Source organism: Salvelinus sp. IW2-2015, unplaced genomic scaffold (assembly GCF_002910315.2).
Source record: "Salvelinus sp. IW2-2015 unplaced genomic scaffold, ASM291031v2 Un_scaffold19, whole genome shotgun sequence".
NCBI classification, from domain to species: domain Eukaryota; kingdom Metazoa; phylum Chordata; class Actinopteri; order Salmoniformes; family Salmonidae; genus Salvelinus; species Salvelinus sp. IW2-2015.
Window position 1 is genome coordinate 987,463 of NW_019942505.1, and position 25,286 is coordinate 1,012,748.

General features: G+C 45.1%; 1 protein-coding gene across 2 annotated transcripts; it reads right to left on the reverse strand.

Moving 5' to 3' along the window:
- Positions 1 to 25: 25 nt before the first annotated feature.
- Positions 26 to 21,548, reverse strand: LOC112068018 (junction plakoglobin). 2 transcript variants are annotated; one of them, XM_024135009.2, is made up of 15 exons: positions 21,409 to 21,548; positions 7,395 to 7,447; positions 6,807 to 6,977; positions 6,324 to 6,577; positions 5,087 to 5,325; positions 4,619 to 4,820; positions 4,039 to 4,183; positions 3,717 to 3,820; positions 3,144 to 3,482; positions 2,511 to 2,663; positions 2,250 to 2,369; positions 1,985 to 2,135; positions 918 to 1,039; positions 536 to 578; positions 26 to 202 (listed from the first exon to the last, which is right to left on the reverse strand). In XM_024135009.2, exons 2-15 carry the CDS (start codon positions 7,405 to 7,407, stop codon positions 54 to 56), a joined length of 2,205 nt encoding a protein of 734 aa, XP_023990777.1. In that variant the 5' UTR covers positions 7,408 to 7,447; positions 21,409 to 21,548; the 3' UTR covers positions 26 to 53. The 2 variants fall into 2 exon arrangements, with proteins under 2 accessions (XP_023990777.1, XP_070294097.1); XM_070437996.1 differs by lacking the exon at positions 21,409 to 21,548 and adding an exon at positions 19,042 to 19,065.
- Positions 21,549 to 25,286: the final 3,738 nt, after the last annotated feature.

Sequence of the window (25,286 nt, forward strand, 5' to 3'; positions counted from 1 at the left end):
AAGAGTGTAGGTACATTTGTCCGTATTATTGGGTGTGTGCACTAACCGTTGTCCTAATAGCGCTCAGCATATCCCGGTTGCCTCATGTCATAGGTCATGCCACCACCACCGACCTGGTATTCAACATCGGACATCCCCATCTCTCCATCCATGGGCATGTCAGCAGGGTAGTCTCCATAGTGGTGGTAGCCTGCGTCCAGCTCTGAAACACACACTTAGATCAATACTTTGCAAAATATTTACATTTCTGGAGATGATACCCTTGTATTTTATTCATAAAAAAAAAAAATGGGGGGGKCTCACTTTTAACATGGTTAAAGTTATATCGATCAATTATCTCTCCTTGACAATACAGTATAATCATGTCAGAAATTCAAATATAGCAAAGCAATACATTGACAAACAGAAAGCACCCAGTGGAAGTGACTAACTAGCACATTAACCCACACAATAGCTACAGCCAGCGTTCTGTTCTGCCCCGTGTGTCAGTCAGTCAGTCAGTATGGGCACCTTTCCGCCAGAGTGAGTTACTCACCGTCTGCTGCGTAGCCTGCCTCCATGGGGACAGTGTTGTGGGCCTGGGGAGGGGTCACGAGAGGTGTCAAAATTAAGTCAGCGAGTTGCCCATACATGGTCGACAGAAACCGTGTCACACTGTCTTCTTAAACTGCATCGTCTACCTACTTTTCTCMTAATACAAATATTACACTTTGCCATTTTACAGAAACTAAAACTTCACATGTAAGAATCTACYAAAATATAATACATGCATTTATCAATGTTAAATTACCGATAGAAGCAAAGTGTTTTTTTCAGTTTCATCGGAATTGAGAGAAGCTGCAATCGTTATTAGATCCTGCAGTGGCTCCCTCCTCGCCATAGATGGCGCTAGAGGCCCCGAGCATAGGTAAACTCACCATTTCCCAGGCGGCGGGGTCGTGCTTGAACAGGGAGTGCGTGAGCTCCACGGACACACGCTTCTTGTAGTCGGAGTTCTTGTCCTCGGAGATGCGGAAGAGAACGGCGGCAGCGTAGGTGGCTGGGAGAGAGGAGAAAGGCGACATGATTACTAACAGTCAGATCATCACACGTACACATTGATTGGCAGACAAAGTTCGTCTATACCCAGATCTGAGAGGATGTATCAAATGGCTGCAGTGTGTAATGCTACTTCTCAATCCTTGTCTCTCATTCAACTGAGTTAAGGGATCAGATATGGCCCAGACTCAATAATTGGTCAATTATGAGAGAGAGATGAAAGCCAGCAGAGACTTGCGCCCGTTGAGGTTCCACTGGTTTATGGAAATGCAGCCCATTATGCAGTCAGGCTATAAAAAAACAACATCTTCCAGATAATAACTTCCTCTCAATGGACGCCAAACGACCTCTGAATCTATCCACATGGACCGCAAGGCCCTCCAGCGGGTGTGGATGACGGCCCAGTGCATCACTGGTACCGTGCTTCTACCCATCAAGGACATCTACTGGAAACAGTGCCTGAGGAAGGCACGCAGCATCATCAAGGACCCCACACATCCAATCGCGAGCTGTTCTCTCCCTTACCGTCGGYCAGACGGTATCGGATCATGCGGTCTGATACCAAGAGGCTCAAAGACAGTTTCTAACTACAAGCCTTCAGACTGACCACCTGCTCTGACTCTCCACACATCACAACTGCTGCTACCAGACTCTTATTATACACTTGCCCCCCCCCATCCCCAAAACATGGAAATCATGGACTAGAAATTGTGCCTTCCTGTATTGTACTAAAATGTTTTCCATTTCTACTGAGCCATTTACTTCGTTCGTATTCGTATTATTTCTTATTGTTGTTGCATTGTCGAGAAGGAACCTGCAAGTAAGGATTTCGTTGGGCGATGTATACCATTCGTATAACGTACGACTAATAAAAAACGTGACACTAGTGGACGCATCTATCACAAATCCTGTTTTTTTGATGTGGTTTTAATAGAAGTGGTCTCACCGATGCCCTCGTTGTTGGAGTGCAGCAGCTCCATGAGCGGCGCGGAGGCTCCCTCTGCGTCGATCATCTCKGCAGACTGCTTGTCCAGGGCCAGCTCACACAGAGCCCCCGCTGACACGCGCTTCACGTTCTCCACTGGAGAGTACAGCAGCTACGTAGGAGGAGGGAGACAACGGTTAACACACAATCTACAGGAGATAAAAGCAGCAACWGAGAGATATTGATGTCTTAAAATAAACAAATATTTAAGAAGAAAAAAARGTACCTGTACAAAGAGTGGGATGGTCTGCATGCTGGCGATCTCTCCCCTGTTGATGGGGTCTCTGGCCATGATGTGCAGGGCCCCTGTGCACCCCTCCACGATCTCCTCCATCCTCACGCCATCCTGAGAGAGAGAGAGACAAAGCAAGAGTCAGTCAGCAACAAAAGAGACTAGGGAGGTTAAGAATAGGGCGAATTACTGATGTAACAGTTGGATACATTTATATTTTGTATTTTAAGTACATAGATCTGTTTCTACATCTACCTGGTATGTCTGCTGTGCGGCGGAGCCGTGTTTCTGGGCGTCCTGGTGGGCTTTGAGCAGCAGATTGACCAGGCGGGGGATGGCCCCCGCGTCCCTCAGAGGGGTCTGGTTGTCTGGGCACAGTGCCAGGTTACGGATCAGACCAACCACAGCCTGAGGACYAGAGAGGTGGGGTTAGAGACGGACGCCATTTTGATTGGTGATCAAAAAGAATGTTGCTTTCTTTGTGGTTAGAGACGGTTGGTTTTACAAATTTTCACCCATATCATCGTTTATAGTTTCTCTCCCTGTTCTCTCTATGTAGCTTCTTCCTTATCCCRCATTTTCCTCCTTCCATCACATCCTCGTCTTCCTCTTTCCTACTCTCCTAATGCCTCCTACTTCTTACCTCATAGCGAATTAAGCAGCCGTTTACGTGAATGGTTAGCCCTCTCCCTGGGCAACCATCTGTCAACTATTAATCTCCCTCTATCCCACCACCCCTCGCTCTCTCTCACCTTGATGACAGGCCAGTAGTAGGGCTGGATGTCCCTCTATACACCCCTCCATCCTGACTCCCCTATCCTCTCACCTTGATGACAGGCCAGTAGTAGGGCTGGTTGTCTCTCCATCCTGACTCCCCTATCCTCTCACCTTGATGACAGGCCAGTAGTAGGGCTGGTTGAGCAGCTTGACGATCGCGGGAATGCCATAATGCATGCGCACGGCATTCTGGGCCACCTCGGCGTCGGAGTGGCGCGACGTCAGGTGACGCAGGGCGCACACGGCCGGCTCCGCCACGTCCTCCTTCTCTCCCGCCCTCAGGACGGCGTGGATGAGCGCCTCGATGCCGTTGCTCTGGGTGACCATGGCCTTGTTGCGAGCGTTGTTGCAGGTGAGGTTGGAGAGGATGCCAGTGGAGCAGGTGAGCATGTTGACGTCGTCAGAGCTCAGGAGACCAACGAGAGTCTGAAGAAGACTGTCCAGACCCTCCTAGAGGGACAGATAGAGAGTTTAGTTTATCTGTAATATATTAGTGGTTCTTTAAAATAAAAAAAACAGTAAAAAAAACATTGCTGTTGCAATAAATAAGAACATTTAGAGTAAATGCAAGTGAGGTAAAAATAGTAAGTTAAAAGGTCAGAGGTTAGGACAAACACGAGAGAAACAGACAGCAGGATGGAAACAGTCTCTATATGTCTCTAGGTTGGAAGGTAGAAGTCTCACCTGTTTAGTGGCAGCGTCCGACAGGTTCCTCAGGGTCCACAGACAGTTCTGCATCAGACGCTGACTGGAGCCTGTCAGGTGCATCCCCAGAGCCTGCATCCCACCTGACAGAGGGGAAACAGAGAGATAAATAGATAGAATGTGTATATGAGAGAATCTCCTAACTCATTTTACTGCAAAATATGTACTTCATTCATAATCTCATAGCTTTACAACTGAAAAAAAAGAAGCCAACTTCTATTCATTAAAACCACAGTATCAGTCATCGCAAATCTACAACAAGTAACTACAAATACAACCCCCCTGTATTTCAAACACTTACCAGCATCCACGATGGCAGGTTTGTTGCTGGGGCAGACAGAGAGCACTTTGAGCACGCGGCTGGTGGTCCACAGGAGCTTCTCATAGCTGTAGTTCCTCATGATGTGGACCAGGCCCTCCGGACCACTGTTAGCCAGGATGATCAGCTGAGAGAGAGAGGGATGATGGGAAATTGAGTTTAACAATATGAATCAAGCGATAGCATTTCTATGAGCCACAAACAGTGTGGACATTCACTTTTAGTCCAGCTCGTGACATGTTTGGATGTGCCCAAATCCTCATTTTCCAGTAGGGGTTTAGGCGTTAAAAGGTTAYCATCTTCAAAGGGTCAAAACATTCCATGTATCACTCCTGTCCAAACATGCACTTACCCATTAAATAACAGGCAAGCACACACAGGGTAGACATCCCTACCCGGCCACACCTGTCTCATATCCTTACATGCACATAAGCGTGCAGTCACAGAATTACTATGGCAGCCACACCCATGCCAACACAGGGCTATCATTCAAACGCACTCATTCACAATATTGACATGCATAACATCACACCCCTTACACTTAACACCCCCCTCCCCTCACCTTGCTCTCCTGGTTGCCGTAGGACAGCAGCTGCAGGCAGTCGGTGGTGATGGCCAGGAACTTGGGGTTGCTCTTCTTCAGCAGAGGCACCATTCGCTGCAGGCCGTCGGCCAGGCGCACCGCCATCTTGGCTCCCTCCTGGTGCAGTAGCAGGTTGTGGAGGGTGGTGATGGCATAGAACAGCACAGACTCCATGGGAGAACTGACAGAGGGAGAGAGAGAGTTATCCTAAGGATTTAGATAAGCATAGTTCATTATGAGTCTTACTTTGAAATGCTTTGTCAATCTTGTGGTTCTACGGAGAGAGAAAGCGAGCAGAGAGAGAGACTTGCAACAACTTTCACCCCCAACATGTCACCCCCCATCCAGGTATAGAAGGCCACAAAGTAAAAGAGCTACGAGAGAGCATGAGAGACGAGAGTATGCATTCCCACACACTAACCCCCCGGCAGACCCTCAGACTCCTACCTGAGCATGCGGACCAGGGCAGGGATGCCCCCACACTTGAAGATGGAGAGCAGGCCCTCTCTCTGGTGGGACAGGTTGTGGAGGATGCTGGCTGTAGCCCGGGCTGTCTCCATGTCCCCGGTGTTCTGCATGGCCCGCACCACCGCCGCCACCATCTGGGGGGACGCCATCAGCGCCCGGCGAGACGCCTCCTTACGGGTCAGCTGGTTGACGATCAGGGAGGCTTTGTTGACCACCACCTGGAAGACAGAGGGGGGTTTGGTTAGTTTGAAAGGAGGGAAAATGCAGAGCTATTAACGGGGAAGGGTTGACTATTGGAAAAGTACAGCAATGTGAATGAATGACAGCCAGCTTGACTACCACCTAATGGGGAGGAGTGGTAGAGATGGGTTAGGTTTATGGGGAAAGTGTGATTACTAGTGGTAAATAACATCAATGAATGACTGATTGAATTAATTAATCAATGTCTAAATGACAAAGGTGGATTGATGGCTAGATAAAGAAAAGTACACATAGCCATCAATTCACCTTTGTCAATTAGACATTGATTAATTAATTAAATTCAGAATTGAATGGAAAATGCCTCAAATTCCAATTAAATTAATACATTTGAATTGTAGTAGTAAACAGGGTACAGAATTGCAATTAAAATTAATTAAAGGAAATCTAATTTAATTATGTGAAATTCAAATGCCTCTTCTATTTTATAATGGGTGTAGTCAAATGTATATCTAGTAGATAAAATATCAAACATGTTATATACATGCATATAAAATGTTGTTTCAACAACAGATTTTCAGGACCAACTTCAAATGAATGAGCAAAGTTAATTCATTAATACCACACCCCCCAGAATGCATTAGTTTAACCCTCAAGTTGACCCTAAGACCTTCAAAAAGGAGCCAAACAAATGAAATCATTGGTGGAAATATAACGGTCTATTCTAAGCACTATGGTTAAAAGACTACAGGAACATTGTTTACAGAGAAGTGTGATATATTCCTTGGTWTCTGGAAGTGTGACCTGTCAGGGTCAATTAAACTTCCATGTTCTATGACTGAGTGCAATTTCTTTGAATAGCACTGAATAAAATTGTACMTCCTGTRACTCAAARTCAAAAATTCTACATTCTGTGTGGCCAAATCAATTAATYAGCTGAATGGGAGRCAATTKAAAAATTCTGAATTGAGCCCAACCCTGACGCAAAGACAGACGTGTCAAACAACCCGTACTGTACCTGGTCCTCATCGTTGAGCAGCTTGGTGAGCTCGGGGATGGCGCGCGTGGCCAGCTCGGCGTCGTCCTGGTAGTTGATGAGGTGGACGATGGCCGTCTTGAGGAGCTGCGAGGGCTCGGCCAGCCGCTGGACGTTGGTCATCTGAGACGGGTCWGTCTGGGTGGACAGGATGGTCGTGCCCTCCATCACCGTCTCTGGGAACATGGCCGCTCGGACACGCTGGGCCCGGGTCAGGGCATACTGAGACTCCACTTCTACAGGGAGGGAGGAGAAGAGGGGGAGAGGGTCAAGTGGTTTGTATTTTTAGATGGTGAGTTTGAATGAGTTCAGTATTAAGCAGCAATAAGGTGTGTGTGTGAATGTTTTTTTTGTGTGCGTTTTAACTTAAGTGACAGTGCGTGTTTGTAGCGGGTTGTACTTTTGAATGMWTGWTTATGTCAATTTGAGCGCGTGTATTCAAGCACTAAACTGCGTGCGTCTCACCAGCAGGGTTCTCTGAGACGACGGTGGTGGTGATGGTGCTGTACTGCTTGGTGCTGTACTCGGTCCCATCGTCATCGGTCCTCACTGTGGTGGCTCCTGACTGGATCCCAGAGTCCCCGGCGTAGTAGGTCTGCTGCCACTCTTTCACCTTCACCCTCCCATCATTGCCCACTACGGAGGGAAAGAGGGCAGAGAGGTTAGAGTGGAAGTGCACTTTGAAGTAATATATTATCCATYTTCAACACACTTGTTAGTGCCCTCAGGGCTCGCCCACTACAGAGGGAAAGAGGGGAGATCTATGGGGTTATTACAGACTGCACTTAGAGTAATAGCTGACACTCTTGTTAATGCACTAGGAGGGAGAGCAAAGAGGGGTTATTAGAGGCAACACTGCACTTGGAAGTTACCTGTGAGCCATTAGTGCAATAACAAGTATGTTCGACGCATAAGGGGAAGACATTGTGTTCAGTTGAACAAAGGAGAGGAAGGAATATGAGGGAGGAGGAATTAAGAGAAGAGGAAGAAAAATGAAGGAATAAAAAAAGGTTGTGAAAGGGGGAGAATAATATAGCCAGATGATGAACCCACTCTGCATTTCCATGGTGGCCTCCTGGGCTCAAACCAACAACAATGGAGAAGTCCTGAAACACACACAAAAAAWAACATTTAGATCAATAATTATCTTCCACATTTTGCTACAAATTACAATCATACCACTCAATTATTTTACAGTATACAGTTTACTTTCATATTCTTCTAACCTGTTTTAAGGCTAAATATTAAATTAMCCCGTTAGTTCAAATACATTTTATTTCATACCCTTTCTCCCAGGTAAGAATACAGATAGGTGAACGAATGCCCTCCCTCTGAACAGTGSCAGAAATGACAACGCCGAGTCAGCAGCAAAGGCTGCTGAGATAGCAGGGGAGGGTGAGGGGGCAGAGGGACAGCTGCAGGACAGGAACGCCAACTGCTAAGCCCCCGCGGCCTTTAACCCCGGGCAGAGCCTCCGCCTATACATACAGCTGTGGGAGCTAGACACCTGCCTGCRGACTCACAGTATCAGCCACCAGAACCCGCTAGACAGGTTTCTTGTGTGTGTGTGTGTGTGTGWGWGWGWGAGAGAGAGAAAGTAAGTAGTCATTCATACACACCTTATTCCTCCCAAGATAACACCTTTATAGTGGACAGTCACACACACACAGTTCCTCCTCAAAACACCACTCCTCCTTCACCTGTAACTACAGGCCAACGCTTAATGACCATGAATCACTGGCTGATTTAAGATAAACACTCCCACCTCAGTTTTTTTTTCTCAACCCTTATCAAGTCATTTTCCCGGCAGTACCTGTCTCTTATCTCCAGTCTGCTCTCTTGTTGTGACCATCTATCATACACCCGGGCTCCGAAGATGCGGATGTCGATAAAGGCAGCCCTGCGCACCTCTCTGATTCAGAGGGGGTTGGGTTAAATGCAGAAGACACTTTTCAGTTGAAGGCATTCAGTTGTACAACTGACTAGTTATACCCCCTTTACCCTTTCCCCTCCTCTCCTGAACTATCCGTCATACAGCTAAAATGCATTCCTTCTGCAGTGTTGGTTTGGACCTCATCTACTCTTTCCCCATTTAAAAGTGATTCCTCACCTGGTTCACTCAGTTGGCCCAATGTGGTTTCTYCATTATGATGCATTTACTTYCCGACTCATTCTATTGCAGCCATGTTAGCTCACCATTAACATTACATGGGGATATTTAACCAACGCGATCTAACTGAATGGTCTAGAATTACACCCATATTCTAAAAGTTCCTTACAATTAAATGCATTTTAACTTTGTCTGGAGCCATTTCCCAAAGAGCAAAGACCAAGTGTGTGAGTCTGTCCATGTGTTTAAGCGTTTGTTTATGGGCATATTATTTTCCGTGTGTGTGTGTGTGTCTCTCACATTGCACACATTCCTAATTCTGATGGTCTTCAGACTCAAAATAACCTCTGGTGCAGGAAAGAGCTAGTTGGAGGATGACCCACATCCACTCCTCAATATAAAACACTCAGGTTTCACTGAACAAAACGGCACGACTTCTACACTCAACCCACCACTCACTCAATACATGAACAATGATGGCTCGTTCACTGCAGTTAAATGCGATGGGAGCGGCACGTGATGCTACAGTCCACTCTACAATGTCACCCGTGTGTGGTTCAGATGTTGGCGGTGAAGGGAGTTACTGTAATTGAAGGGATGGGATTCTTTGCTGGACACAGACATTACTGACATGCTGTGTGTGTTTGTGAACTGGATAGGATTGTGGGAGAGTCAGTGGGAAGAGTCAGGCTGTTTAGAGCCATTCTRCCAACGGGCAAAGGCCAAGTGTGTGTGTCAATGTGTTTACACGTTTCTGTTTACGTGCATCTCATTTTTCCATACGCATGAATGTAGCAGCTTGAGACGTCACACAATTCCACATGAATGCGCCATACGTCCAAGAATTAGCTAAGATCAACTATGTATGATGAAGCCGATTTATTTTGCACTGCTATTCCTTATTCATACGAGAGTGGGTATTCATTTGACGCTTTTAAACCATTATATTTACCTGCTTATTTCTAGACTCAGGCCGCAAATACATACAACATGAAATACTTCCTATGAGGCATGACAGAGAGTAGCCTACAGATTCACTTAATATTGCCATCAAATGGAAAAGTCTGACAAATATACGTTTCTTTCCAGATATATGCAGCTATGGAAATGAGGTGGAGGGTTGTACTGACTACCGTATGGCAGGAATGAAGGAAAGCAGATCCATTTCCCACCTTGTAGTAGCTAGGAGAGATAATGTGGCAAGTCGTGACAGCATGTCCCCCTAGCGTGTTTGTACTTGATGGGCGATGCACTAACATTCCTGGCTACCTCTGCCTTACCTTGTATGCAATCCAGGCACTGTATTTGCATATGTGTGATTATGACCTAATACAGTAAACATAATATATCCATCTATGAGCTTTACTATGCAAACGCATATTAGTTTCATCTCGTATATAGGACTGTTTTAGAAATATAATTGCCATCCCTCTGGAAATCACATGTAACAAGTTATTTTATGCCGCTCCAAAGTATTTTTGGACATGCGAGGTAGTAGAACTATTGTACCAGCGTGCATAACTACTCTTGTCTGAAATGAGTCTGGAGTTGCTCTGTGGGTCTGCCAAGCAGTGAGCCTGTTACGGATGTGAATGATAGTACCACACCCCTCTGCGTTAGCCCCGGGGCTCAGAATGGGGGATGTGTGTGTGTGTTTGATGTGTTCTCATGTTTCAATCTCTAGAACTGGAGAGTTTTCACGCGTTTCCCACAGAGACCAGAAGTGTAGTGGAGATGCGTGTATAATTCTCACTAATGAACTTCCTGTGTTTTCCCCAGGGTTCAGAGAGAAATTAGATTGTGTGTGTTTATTCTAGACCCTCCACCCAGAGAGCCCTCATGTGCACTTATCGCACTGGCATTTGGAACAACAGACTGGTGAGTCACAGGCAAGTCACCATGTTGCCATGGGAGTGTCAGTGTGTGTGTGTGTGTGTGTGTGTGTGTGTGTGTGTGTGTGTATATACAGTATGCATCGGTCTCACTCTAGGCCCTTGAGGTACTTGTGCCTATCTCAGCTCCATTGGGAATAGTCGAGTCACAGCCCAGCCAGCTTGCTAGCTGACCTATGGGGGTTCACAGTGAACGGGGCGTTGGCGTTTCTGTCTGAGCTTGTACTTTACAGGTACAAGCTGAGTCATCATGGACACAGAAAATGTCTCCCAGGCTTTTTCCCCACCTCTCCTACTCTCTCTCACTCTGTGTTTAAATAGAGGTGTGGCACGCATTTCTCCTTTTCCCAAGCTTGGGAGTGTCTTGTCTTTTCAACTGTGCCAATTACCATTAGGTAATAATAAATTAGATGATACTGAAAAAAAATTATCAGGAAAATCAAAACACTAGGCCAAGCTGTATATCCTGGTTCCACAACTTATAATACACACACACACTGGAAGATGAAAAGGAACGTTTCATTGTTTTTGTGTGAATCTGTGAGTGTTTGTGTGTATCTGTTTCCTGGGCAAGGCAGCGGGTTCAGACAACGCGTTCTTGATTCGATTGTTGCGGACACACCCCGCGTCACCTTAGTAACAAAGGCTTCACTCACTAACACATACTGTTGACTTTATCTAGGTCTATCAACTCTTCCTGGTGTCCATCCAATCTTATTTCCAGCGTTTGTAACACTGTGTAACAAAGGCTTCACTCACACTATAGACTGTTGACTTTATCTAGGTCTATCAACTCTTCCTGGTTGTCCATCAATCTTATTCCATGCGTTTTTGTAACCGTGGTACAAAGGCTTCACGTCACACTATCTGTGATTTATCTAGGTCTATCAACTCTTCTGGTTTCCATCAATCTTACTCTCACGCGTTTTTGTACGTGTGCAAAACAGCCTCGGCAGCCTTGACCCCGACTGCACCAGACTATAGATGGCTATAGTGATAGAGTTGATATTGCTAGCAAGAGAAGACAGATAGGAGAGAGAGGCATGTTGAGTGTTTCTACAGTGTTCTGGGTGCTGGGAAAACATCAGACCGAGACCTTGTGGCTCTTACCAACGCCATTAGGAATCAACTGGAAATGAAAAAAAGCACGGATTGCTTGAGCTGTGTTGACCACAGTTAGTAGTATGTAGTATTGCAATATGTCGTCCTCACAGAAGACACCGGTGTAACCTGCCAATGAACACTGCTACATCGTGGGTAGTGGACAGGAACTGTTTGGATTTCATGAGTGTGTTATCGGAGTGGACTTTGCTCCCGGCCCTGCATTCTAAGTAGTGTGGTTGGGTTATGACTGATGGATCACTCCTCTACTGTGACCTGTGTCACTTTTCACCACTGCACTAGGAGCTACTTCCTCTTCCTCTCCAAAGCCCCTGCCCACCCCATCCATTGTTCTTCCTGACCCGCCGGATATTGGAGATCTCGATCTTGGGTCAGTTTGCATTTCCCCACTATGTTAAGGTTAGGATGGGGAAATGGATCCTATGATATACCTGGGGACTTTACCCAAGAGCATTCTGGACTGATGGTCAGGACTGCTCCAGAAGCATAACACATTGAGGGCAGGAATTTCTGACTGTCAGAGCCCCCCATTGGCCGAGAGAACAAGAGGAGAGATGAATGCGGTTGGCCCCGTCGCTCTAATCCTGGAATTAACACACTAGCCCAAACATTTAGCCTCGTCTACAACACACATTCCCTGCGAACACTACACCAAAATAGCCCTGAGCTTAAAATCTCTCTCTCTTCTACACTGCAAACAAACACACCATCACCTCCTCGGCAAGACAAACAACTCATAATTATATTCCCACATATCCAAACGATCCCTTCCTGACTAAATGTGCACACAGACGCTGTGTCAGTGGATGATTACTAGTTCCACAGATGGTGTGAATACTGCTCATCCACTCCGCCCCACACACAGGAATGTCAGACTGGGAGGGTCCTCATAACCCTGGCAAGTGTGGCAGTGTGTGTGTGTGTGGTCTTTGGCTCCTATCTGGCAAAACACAGCCCATTCGCTGGAGTGCATAAACCGCAGCATTGCTTACTTCAAAATTGGAACCTCTTCACAGCCCTATCCATTTATACCGACTTGAAATCAAAAATGGGTATCAACTTAAGCCTGACACACTAAAAGAGATCTAGCAGGTTACCCAAGAAAGGTTGACTAAACAGGCTAGCCTAGCTACAACCCAAAAGAATGAAGAGGGCTAAATGGCAGAGTGGAAGAACCCAGATCTAAGGAGATAAAAAACGGTTCAATCCGTGTCAAAAGCCTGATGGGGAAACAAACAATGGGGACGTGTGGCTAGAGGCATGCAAAGGCCTTCACCAGTCTAAACACTGTGTGGTCTCTAAAGCCGATCATAAATCTACATCTGAGAGCAGTAATACAATGTGCAGAATCTCTTTCTGGTCTCGTAGACAGAGGTTGTTTTCGTGATCCTTGAATCCTGGTAAGCTTGTTCCACAGAAGCATTGAAGAGACAGAGGATCAAGAGACAGAGAAGTTTGACAGAGGTGGGGGGTACAGATCAAGCAGATTAAGTCCCTTACCACACATCTGTAAAGCTGCGTTCACCATTGTGTATAAGATGGACCTGCTCCCCTCACCCATACACACAAACATACGCACCGTGACACACACAGATGGACACAGACACACACTAGGGTTTATAGCGGGAACTGGTTAGCAGATTAAGAAGCTTTCCGCCCAAACCTACTCCTGTTTCCCGGGATAACACTGAGAAACCGGTAAATAATTTCTAAGACAGCAATGAGTTGTAAAATGGAACTGTTCATTTATAATGTCATGTCTAAATCAGCTCCTCTACCTAGACTTTCTGCATGATCAATCAACATCTCATACTGGAGCGCAACTCACAATGGCATGTCTTCACTCTTGCCAATACTCACCGGCTGGCCTCTCTCCTTAACTCTTGTGGAGTCCCAGAAAAGCTAGACTAGAATTTTTATATTTGTGACACTAAGAGGGATGCAAGCTTGCTTGAACAGTTAAATGCTATGTGATGACTATAGCAGTTATTTATTCAGACCCATAACCATTCAATCTCGGTGAAGAGAAGCGAAATCCGTCTCATCTTATTCACGAATGTCATTCAAGGAAGGCCAAACGATTTAACTGACGAAACGAGGAAGCAATAGAGAGAGAGGTAATACGCATTACTCACGTCGTACAACATTAGGAGAAATATTACGAAAGGTAGGCTAATGAGTCAGCCTCCTAACTATACAAATGTAAAATAGGCCATATTATATTTCAAAATTAAAATCTAATTTACTAGCTTACAAATGTCCTGCACCAGCATCACGTGTTCTCTCCCAGCTTCATGGTTTGAACAAGGTGCATAATTCCAGTCCATGTAAACAATAATACAGCCCACAGTTAAAACGTTTACTGGAGGTTGTTTGAATGTATTTACTATGGGCTTGGATCTTTTTCTGTCGTGCGTAATGTGCATTAGCCTATTGGATAACGGCACAATCATTTGGGCTTTTTTGGGGCTTGGGCTAATAAAATGTATTTAATGTATGGCTCATCTGGCTCAGGTAGCATCAAGCTTGAATTGTCATGCCGACCAAAGCGCTAATCAAATCCTAACATTTATATGACACTCCCAGTTTTGGTAGGAAATGTTATTTAGCAGACAGTCTTCTATAGAGCGACTTACAGTTCGCGCATTCATCTTAAGATAGCTAGGTGGGACCACCACATATCACAGGCATAGTGAGTACACTTTCCCTCAAAGTAGCTATCAGCAAAGACCGAGCTAGTAAGGGGGTGGGGTTGGAGCAAGGAGGGCGATTATTTAAAATACTCTGAAGAGGTAGGGTTTCKGGTGCTTTCGGAAGAGATGGGCAGGGACTCTGCTGTCCTAGCTTCAGGMGGAAGCTGGTTCCACCGCTGGGGTGCCAGGACAGAGACGAGCTTGGTCCTGCTGAGTCATAGCTACTCGGTGTTGCTGAGAAATACCAGGTTACCCAGGAGAAAAATAATTTATCATCGGGATGGAACATTTGTAAAATACCGGGGGGAAAAATTCAACACACACACACTTTCTCTCTCTCTAAATGGATCTGTGAGTGGCTGGCTTGCCAGCTGAGCCCTGCGGTCAGTAAGTGCTCTCTAGACACGGTACACACACAGCTGTGCCCCCTGTGTGTGTCTGGCAGGTGGTCTTGGTCCAGCTAGCCTGCTGAGAGAAACCTTAAAGCCCTCAGGACCCTCTCACCACCATCTCCCCTTCTTATTCACACTCTCCCACTCACCCTTCACATTGTCCGCTGTGGGACTACGGGGAGAAATAGGGGTTAATTGGCCAATTGTGGAGTATAAAAATCMATACGGGAGGATGTGCAGTGGTGTGGAGCGTGATGCTAATGGATKTACTGTGTGGGCTACAGGAAGTTGTGGGTATTCCACGGTCAGACCAGGATATGACTCAGCAGCACCGGGGGTCTGGATTGTTTTTTCCCCCAGTCAGAGGGATAGGCTCAACAACATTTGCTACTCAGAGAGAATTGTTTCCCATGTAGATACAACCACATCAAAAACTAATGTTGGGACAATATTTAGTTACAGTTAACAGTCAAAATTGAAGAAAGGTGCAGGAAACTCCTATCTGTGAATGTTTACTTTGGGTGAATGCTCCCACTTGTGTGTAGACTACAGTCCATTTATACCAACTTCAGTGGCCCTCAACGTGAGCAAGACAACCTCTCCCTCAACTMGAACAAGACAAAGGAGATGATCGTAGACTACAGGAAAAGGAGGGCCGAACACGACCCCATTCACATTGACGGGGCTGTAGTGGAGCAGGTCGAGAGTTAAGTTCCTCYGTGTCCACATCACCAACTAKCTATCATGGTCCAAACACACCACGACAGTCGTGAAGAGGGCACGACAACACCTTCTCCCCCTCAGCAGACTGAAAAGATGTGGCAAGGTTCCCCAGATCCTCAAAAAGTTCTACAGCTGCACCATCGAGAGCATCCTGACCAGTTGCATCAGCGCCTGGTATAGCAACTGCTTTGCATCCGACCGTAATGCGCTACAGCGGCTAGTGCATATGGCCCAGTACGTCACTGGGGGCAAGCTTCCTGCCATACAGGACCCATATACAAGGCAGTGTCAGAGGAAGGCACAAAAAATTGTCAAAGACTCCAGTCACCCATGTCATAGACCGTTTTCTCTGCTACCGCACAGCGCCAAGTCTTGGTCCAAAAGGCTCCTTAGCAGCTTCTACCACCAAGCCATAAGACTGCTAAAATTAATCAAGTGACCACCTGGACTATTTGCATTGAAACCACCCTCATTTTTGTTTTTACATTGCTGCTACTCCCTGTGTATTATCTATGCAGTCACTTTACCCCAAACTACATGTTACAAATTACCTCGACTAACCTGTACCCCCTGTACACAGCCTCATTATTGTTATTTTAATGTAACTTTAACATTTTTACTTTAGTTTATTTAGTAAATATTTCCTTAACTGCGTTATTGGTTAAGGGGCTTATAAGTAAGCATTTCACGGTAAGGTGAACCTGTTGTATTCGGCACGTGACAAATAACATTTGATTTGAGGTTAGTGTCCACCCCGAGATTGGAAGGTTGGGAGTTCGATCCCCGGCCGAGTCATACCAAAAACTGTAAAAAATGGGACACCATCAGTCTCTGCTTTGCACTCAGGAGATAGATTGGAGGTAAGGCCCCGCGATAGACTCGCATCCTGTCCAGAGGGTTCACTCATAGGCTCCTGCCCTACGAGCTGCTCCAGCTACTTTCTTACAGTCCATTTATCAGTCCACTGATAGCAGCCAGTCGATGGAACTCCCCTCTCGGCTCCACTAGCATGCCAAACCCCCACTACAGTCAGGCACATTGAAAGGCTTAAGTACACAACGCAGGGCCCTGCTGGCAGGATCGCATGTGAACCAGAGCGCTAGCACACATTCTACAACTTGAAAGAGGGGACGATATCTGATTCTGTGAAAATCCATGTCTAAGAGAACCTGCGTGTCAAAGACATTTTACGTCTGTTTATAATACGCTTTCAAGAGTCAACGCATGAAGTCTCTCGGACTTTAAAAATAGAGGATTAGGCCTAGTCTGAGTTTTAGAGTTTGGCTTACTGGACTTGGTGAAAAGCTTCATTATCACCCTAGCTAAATACAGTGACAGCGTTATAAAACGGTGAACATTCCCAAGACTAACAGCATGGTTTTACATTACAGCAGCTACACGGTGTCATTAGCAGTGATTCATCAGGAGAAATGCAATGCCTTCGCTAATGTTATTACTGTGCTAATTGACATAGCCCGGAAAACAGCTAGCAGTCAACTGACAGCTAAAAATAAACGATGACTTGCAAGTCATTCACCAAGTCAACGTAGGTTTTATTGGACATAGTGTAACACAATAATGTCTAACCAGTAACTGATTAAATAATCATTCTAAAATAGTAGGCTTACATCCATCAGTAGATGTGTCGAAAGAGTGTTACATCAGACCAGGGGGGGTACAGTTGGCCCTGACTGGGACGAGCTATTTGGGTAATTCATGTTTACTCCTCTCACTATGAATTATAGGAGGTCTGTGTTGTCTCTGAGGTGTGGAAGTGCAGACTAGGATCAGATTACACAGAGAAGGGAAGGAGGAGGGGCCAGGGCAAAGGGCAGGAGGAAAGTGTGTAGCAGTAGAACTAGGCCTTCATGTCTGTGTGGCTTCTCTGATGTAACAACAACTGAGGGCCTATGGAAGGCTGTGTGGTCTATGGAAGAAGGCTGAGCCGTCATTGTGGTATCTGAAGAGTWGAGCTTGCCTTGTTTCCGGTCTCCATTGTTATAGAACCCTCAAACTCAACTCTGGACCCYAAGCCAGTTCCACTGCTTTCCCCCCCTCCATTGTTCCKCTCTAAACAAGGACTGATTTAGACCTGGGACACCAGGTGTGTGCAATTAATTATCAGGTAGAACAGAAAACCAGCAGGCTCCGGATCTTATAGGGTAAGAGTTGAGTACCCTTGTTAGAGTTGAGTACCCTAACGAGAGGCTGTGTTGTCACTGCAAGGAAGGACGATGCGGCATGAACTAATGTAACATGCTGGGCTGCTGTCCACAAATACTCCGTATGGAGGTAGAACGGACGAGGAGGCTGGTGTCACACCATCTAGGGCGAATGGGAGGACGGCAATGGGAGTGAATGGAAATAAGTATTTTATAGCGAGCTCAGTTTCTCAGTTCTCGATGGGGACTATACAAGAGTTTTCTACAGCGCTTTCTACAGAGCATCTAGAATGAATGTCTGTCATCGTTTGGACAGCGAGGTTCSCTTGGTCCCATCTAAAGCCCTCCTTTAGGGTTAGTGGGGAGGCTTCGCCTGCTGCAGCGTGGATACTGGATATATGCATGGCTGTGCTGGTGAGCATTGAGGCGATGCGACAGATGATGAATATTTCAGAAAGATCAGAGGCGGAAGGGAGGCTAGGGAGAGCACGGAGGATTAAATCTGAGAGGACGCTAAAGAATACCACACACCCCCCAAAAGATGTTTGTCTGACAAAGCCTGTACCAGACATCCTTGGAGGGGAAGCTTGAGTAGCTACATTTACCTGCAGTGTTCATGCTTCCACTTCTAAAATGTTCTTCATGTAAACCGTGACCGATATGAAAGACGACAGGGGACTGAAGCACGGACGGAAGAGTACAGWTAACTTTATTTCTTTGGTGGAAGTGAGGTTATTGTGAGGTGTTGCTTCCATAAAAGGTCACCTACACGTCATTGTGCATCAATCATTCTAACAGACACTTCATATCTGTGTGTGACTTATAGAGTCACTCTTCTAGATGGAGGCTGATGATTCTCTTCTCGGATACTGCATGTCTCCGACGGTGAAGAATTCCCAGTCGTTAGCGTTCCTTTTCRACCACACCCGCACTCCTCCCTTCCTCTCCCGCTCATTGGAGTGCAATTAACGGATGAGTAGGAAGTGGGAGATGAGAGAGCAGAGTGAAGAGCGACACCAGCGCAATGACTAGGAGTAATCATCCGAGTCAACTTACTGAGAAGCATTGCTCAGTGCTAAACGAACCAGCCCAACTGTAAAATCTGTATTTAAGTCACTCATGGATTCAGGAATCCAGTCCACTCCAGTCCCTCCCTTCTCGTGAAACTATGTCAGTAATGAAAAAATTATCAATGGTAATATATTCATAAAAGAAACAGACAGTAATGGATGCAGCCATTTCCAGCATGCTGTCAGCAGATGTGGCCTGGTGGTTTATGAAGAGCTGTCTGATAGGAGCCGACTTGAAAATAATACAGATGGCAGAGCAGTACCAGACTTCCAGAGCACCAAGTGATGGGGAAAAACGGTTGTTAGGCCTCCCCAGGAAAAAAATGTATCYAGTGAATAATTCATATTTGTGACGGTAATGGGAGCACAGCTGTGTTGGTCACCCGGGCGATGCCAGCTTGGATGGATTCTTTCATATCGTGCCACCTCTGCCACTCCACTGATGACAAAGGAAGAGGGTTCCAAGACGCTTTGGGCCTCTATTGTTTGTTTAATCATGGCATTCTCCAAGWCAGAGGCTCAGGCGTCAGACCTACCTTCTGTTCTCCGTTGATAGACTTTACTACTTCATATCTTCTGTTCTGCCCTTGTGTAATGTCCTTGACACTTGCAACAGCCGTCCAATATGGAAGTCYCCTTAGTCTGGGGARAACATATCAAAAGATAGGGATTTTTGTCTTTGACGTCGTTTGTTGTTCTATGCCAAGAATTTTAAAAATGGTGGCGATGGGGAGGGTAGAAGTCAGAGTAAATCTGCTTTGAGTTGATAACAGCATTGTCTGAGAAGATATCTTAAGCCCCTGTCCGGTTGATTTAACCCTTAAGAGATTAGGCCGCTATCGTCCCACCTCCTCTTTAACCCCAGATAGAAGACAAGCCCATATCATTGCTGACCAGAAAAAAAAAACTGTCTTCCATCCCCATATGTAGCCTACACATGCACGCAAACAGGCTCGACCTGGATACACACATTGGCACTGAGGCCTGGTCCCACGCGTGGCCTGATTAGGTTCTGTGGTGTAACTGAGCCCCCTGTTCTGCTCAGGCGCCACCGGGGAGGGAGGGCAGGGGGTGAGGAGAGAGACTGAAGTCAAGACGAGGGAGGACAATTAMGTAGGGACGGGTCACATTTTAGAAGTGGCAAACGTGGAACCAAGTTAGACACACYTAACAAGACAGCATGATAAAAAAAAAGGAAAGAAAAGAAAGGAGGAGATATATGGAGTTGGTTGAATCGTCGGTAATCCCCTCGCCCCATGCTGGCCTAATGTAGGACAATATCAAGGAATTAAGCAGGGGGAAGGATTAGCGCCAGTATGACCCCAGCTGCAGCTGAAAATCTCAGCCTAAACCCCGCAGAGGCAGACAGACAGCAGCCCCAGGCGAGCCAGACTGCACCTCATGGCACAGCACCAGCAGCATGGCAGGCCTGGCCAGGGCAGACCAGGAGAATGCACTGGCGTAGAGAATGTGTGAAAGGATGAAACTCAATTCAACCTGACATCCATTCAAAACATCAGCTGGGCTCACTGGCCCAGATTCAGTATGCTGTTGAATGCCACTTGGTTGTTTTGATGCGATTGTTCTTGGTTGTTTCTGGTCATTGGAATGGCATGATCATGACTGGTGTGACAGCTCTCCATTTAGACAGACATCTGTCCAGCCCTAATGCCAGGCTGTGCCATGTCACATTTGACATGGACAGTTATTAAAGTTGGTCTTGGGAGTATTTGAAAAGGCTAAACCACGTAAGATGAGCAAAACAAGATAATGTTATTTCGGTTGCATGTTGTAAGTGAAAGTGGATTTACTTGTGAAATAAAATGAGAGYATCTGTGCTCTGCTATTGCAGTGGCATAGAGGGGGTAGTAAAACTACTGTAACTAATGGCATATGGTTCCCTTTGGAAAAGGATGAAGTATCAGGCAATAGAGGCTCACTGGTATGGATAATGTCAGCCTGAACACCTGGTTTGTGTCCAATGAGCCTTGATCAAAAGTAGTGCACTATATAGGGAATAGGGTGCCAATTGGGACAAAGATGTGGACATTACTGGCACCACTTCCCTTGTGGATCTGAACTGCCCTAAAAGAGAATGTATTACAGGTGTGAAAGTCTTGTAAGCACATTTTGGTATCACTGCCTCGTTGTTGATCAGTATTATTCATCCTGACCCATTATGTATGTGTGAACCATGCAGGCACTCATCATGTCATGCCCCACCCCCAACTCACTGGGGTTGTCAAGGGGGGGGGGGGGGGGTACAGTGGATATGACAATGGATGAGGGGTAGACGAACTTCGATCATCGCTCACTCTACTGTGTACTTACACGGTCACACCACTAATGACTTTCAGCTCTATTCTATTCAAATGTGCATGAAGTCAAGAAGTTAATGAATAGTTTGCCCCCCCCCAAAATTGCGCACATTTATTCGACAGGAACAGCGTTTGACAAAAACCTTGTAGCGACATAAACCATCAACATTTGCTCTTAAATAGGCAGGAAGGAGTAAACGTTTTGTAACAGAGGAAACGTTTGGCAACAGTATCGGCGTAATGAATACACCCACGATAACTAATGTCCTACTTTTTAACGACGTTTGGGTGGTGACTAGACACTTGACAATAGGAAAGGAACATTACGCTATTCTGCCATCAGGTCCAGAGACAAATATAAAAATTGACGGAGACAGAATGTCAGAGATAGACTACATTGTATCCAGACCGGGAAGAACATTTATGGAACGCTGGGAAATTATGTTTCCAGTTTAGAGACACGCGCAACACAGGAATGGAGAAACTGTGATTATCCTATCCCACTCGACTCACTTGACACGAATTTACTCTCTCCGAAGACTGTCAATACACGGGAATGTGACAATAAATACCTATCTTTCTTACCTGTCAAAATACAAGAAGTTGTTTCGAATATTCCAAGTCTACGCAGGTCCACAAACAGACTTTTCCAACGATATACTTTGTCCTCTATGCCTCACCTCAACTGCGGTAGGATGTTAGTCAGAACAATGAGTAAAAAGCCTAACACCGGAGACTCCGCCCCTCTTGCCATAAGCGCTATCGACCCGACCCCACCCTTTACTTCTCCACAATTTGGAATTTAAACGCAATTGGCCAGAACAAAACAAAGGTGTGTTTACTTGAGTCTATCGACCCATTAAAATGAAACCTCTGTAGAGTAATATGAATATAAATTTTGTTTCACAAAGGTATTTTTGGTCAACTACATTACTAAAACATTGTTGTTTTGTTTTTTTCGAATTTACAACTATGGCTAAAATGTTAGTGTTAGCATGCCCTGCACACACACAGGGTATTAGTCTACCTGTGTGAGAAAGTAGCCTACAGAACAGCCACACCTTAGGCTACGTCATGAAACTTGCCTAGACAGAAGGTGAGTCACATGGGTAGACACATTTTTATAGAGAAAACAGCCCACAGTGGTGGAAAAAGTATCCAATTGTTATAATAGAAAAATACTCCAGTAAAAGTGAAAGTCACCCAGTAAAACACTACTTGAGTAAAAGTGTAAAAGTATTTGGTTTTAAATATACTTAAGTATCAAAAGTAAAATTATTAATAATGTCAAATTCCTTAAATTAAGCAAACCAGACGCCACCATTTTCTTGTTTTTTATTTATTTACGGATAGCTGGGGCACATTCCAACACTCAGACATAATTTACAAACAAGGCATGTGTGTGTAGTGAGTCCTTCAGATCAGAGGCAGTAGGGATGACTAGGGATGTTCCCTTGATAAGTGCATGAATTTGACAATTTCCCTGTCCTGCTAAGTATTCAAAAATGTTACAAGTACTTTTGGGTGTCAGGGGAAATGTATGGAGTAAAAAGTACATTATTTTCTTTAAGAATGTAATGAAGTTAAAGTAAAAGTTGTCAGAAATATAAATAGTAAAGTACAGATAGCCCAAAAAGCTACTTAAGTAGTACTTTAAAGTATTTTTGCTTAAGTACTTTACACTACTGCACACAAATACACTCATACAAACCACAAACGTCTGTGACTTTCACCTTGGAGACAGCCCACACAAATACACTCATACAAACCACAAACGTCTGTGACTTTCACCATGGATTTAATGTAACCTGGCACTTTTGCTTTGTTTTTGTTGTCTGCTTTTTCTGTGAGGAAAATCACACAATCACCATCCAAGACAGTGACGATGGGGTGTTGTTGCCCCTAGACACCCATCTAAGGTCATGAGAGAGGGAGAAGAAGAAAGTGCAAGACAGACGCAAAATACAAGATAAATCTGGATCCATAATTTTAACCCACATTCACACTCTCATTCGTCTTTTCGAGAAAAAAAAAAACCTTTCTCATTGGGCACAGAGAGAGTTTTGGTAACTTGTGGATGAAAATTCAAAGTGACACCCTGCATGGTGTTAGGAGTCTAGAAAGGATAGAGAAGGAGGTTACGTGAGGAAAGTGACAGAGAGAAAGTGAACATGTGGAAAGTGTTTCTCTCTCGCTTGCTGTATGACAGAGTGAAATAGGTCAGTCCATATCCTGCCTCAGGGTGTATTATTGTCAGGCTAGCAGCTAGCTGTCCATTGTGACAGCCATATTCTATCCCCCTAGACTGGATGAGACAGGGGCCAGGGCCGGTGGCACGGCATATTGGGTCTGTGCTGCTGATTATATAGGCCATCCGTCTGGGTGTAAAAGCATGTGTGTGGTTGACAGACTAATGTCTGAAAGCCTTAGGGCTAATTGACACTTCTCATCATAAACTTGTGTACTTTGTGATTGTGTTGCCTAGTCTACTCTTAGCAAATTGTCGTTTTGAGTGAACCTATTAGAACCTAACATGCAAACCTATTAGGAAGAATGTATCAATAACGTATTGGTCAGGGAACCTGCAATTTCTCCCAAAGTTGAGATATGGTTTGACTGGTCCATTCGTGAATCAACACTTAGACTTTGGCTCAAGAGATCACATGATTGTTCATATCACAATAACTCACTTTAAATTTCTTCTGAAGTGGTGTAAAATGATTACAATTGTGTATTACAATAGAAAAAGGCAGAATTTCATTCATTTGTTTTAAATCAATTCTATATCATTAACTCTGCTAAGCTTTCTTTAGAGATTAATGGATATTGTGGATAAGTGGCCATAGGATTTTCAGTGAGATGAATGGTCCTATTGTTTACACACTGCATGCCTTGTCCTTGAACATTAGCCTGGAGGAATTATAGTGTGGGGTTCATGTGGGTTTCTGACTCATTGACTCGGTCTTGCCACCTATTTAGGGGCCTTCAAAGACGGGTATTGACTCTTTGTTAAAATGGGACCATTGAGGTAGAGTTTCAAAAGAATTTCTCCAGAATCAAAAACAGAACATCCATCTGGTTTTCTTGTATGGGCAAGCATAACACACCCTGTTCCTCTGTCCTCTCTCTCTCTTTCTTGCGCACACACACACACACACACACACACACACACACACACACACACACACACACACACACACACACACACACACACACACACACACACACACACACACACACACACACACACACACACACACACACACACACACACACACACACACACACACACCACCACACACACAGCCTCCTTCTACACGATATCACAGATGTATTCATTGGCTTGTAGTAAGGCTTGTAGCTGCTCTGAACGGTTCACATAGGGGTCATCTGAACATTCTGATGACTGCATTTGGGTGCCAGTGACCAATCAGCCCTCTCCGACCTCAAAGCAAAATGGACCAATGAATCTCAGTGTATATGACTGAGTCAGTCTTTCACTCCAAGGTCATGGCTGGCTGATATGATGTCCTGCCTCACAATACTCCACTGTCTCTGCTTTTACACCCGACAGGAAATGGCCCCATTGTCCTTGGGAGAGGATGAGGCCGGGACCGGACCAGCCCCATCGGCTCACTGGCTGGATTGATGGAGAGTGTTGTAAATTATTAARGGCTGTTTCCCCAATGTGAGACACTGTAGTCTTGTGTTTAATGCGGAAGAATGGACAGTGGGAAGCTATATATGATCTCACACCACAAGACAGAATTAGACTACTCTGCTACATTAAAACGTGTTCGAGTGATTAGTGTAGAGAGGTTAAAGTACCAATGCTTTTTTGATGGATTAATATGGATAATAATATTGTCTATAAAGRGGATTGTTTAGCATGCAACAGCTATGACAGAGTATGTGTGATAATATCTATAACGTCCTTTGTAACTCAGTTGGTAGAGCARGGTGCTTGTAACGCCAGGGTAGTGGGTTCGATCCCAGTGCCACCATACGTAAAATGTATGCACGCATGACTGTCACTTTGGATAAAAGCATCTGCTAAATGGCATATTATATACTGTATTTAAACAATTGTAGTCGGAAGTTTACATACACTTAGGTTGGAGTCAACAGCTTGGAAAATTCCAGAAAAGGATGTCATGGCTTTAGAAGCTTCTGGTAGACTAATTGACATCATTTGAGTCAATTGGAGGTGTAACAGTGGATGTATTTCAAGGTTTACCTTCAAACTCAATGCCTCTTTGCTTGATATCATGGGAAAATCAAAAGAAATCAGCCAAGACCTCAGAAAAAAWWTTTGCGGACCTCCACAAGTCTGGTTCATCCTTGGGAGAAATTTCCATACGCCTGAAGGTACCACTTCCGACTTCCGACTTCAACTGTATATATACACTGAGTGTACAAAACATTAAGGACACCTGCTCTTTCCATGACATAGACTATCCAGG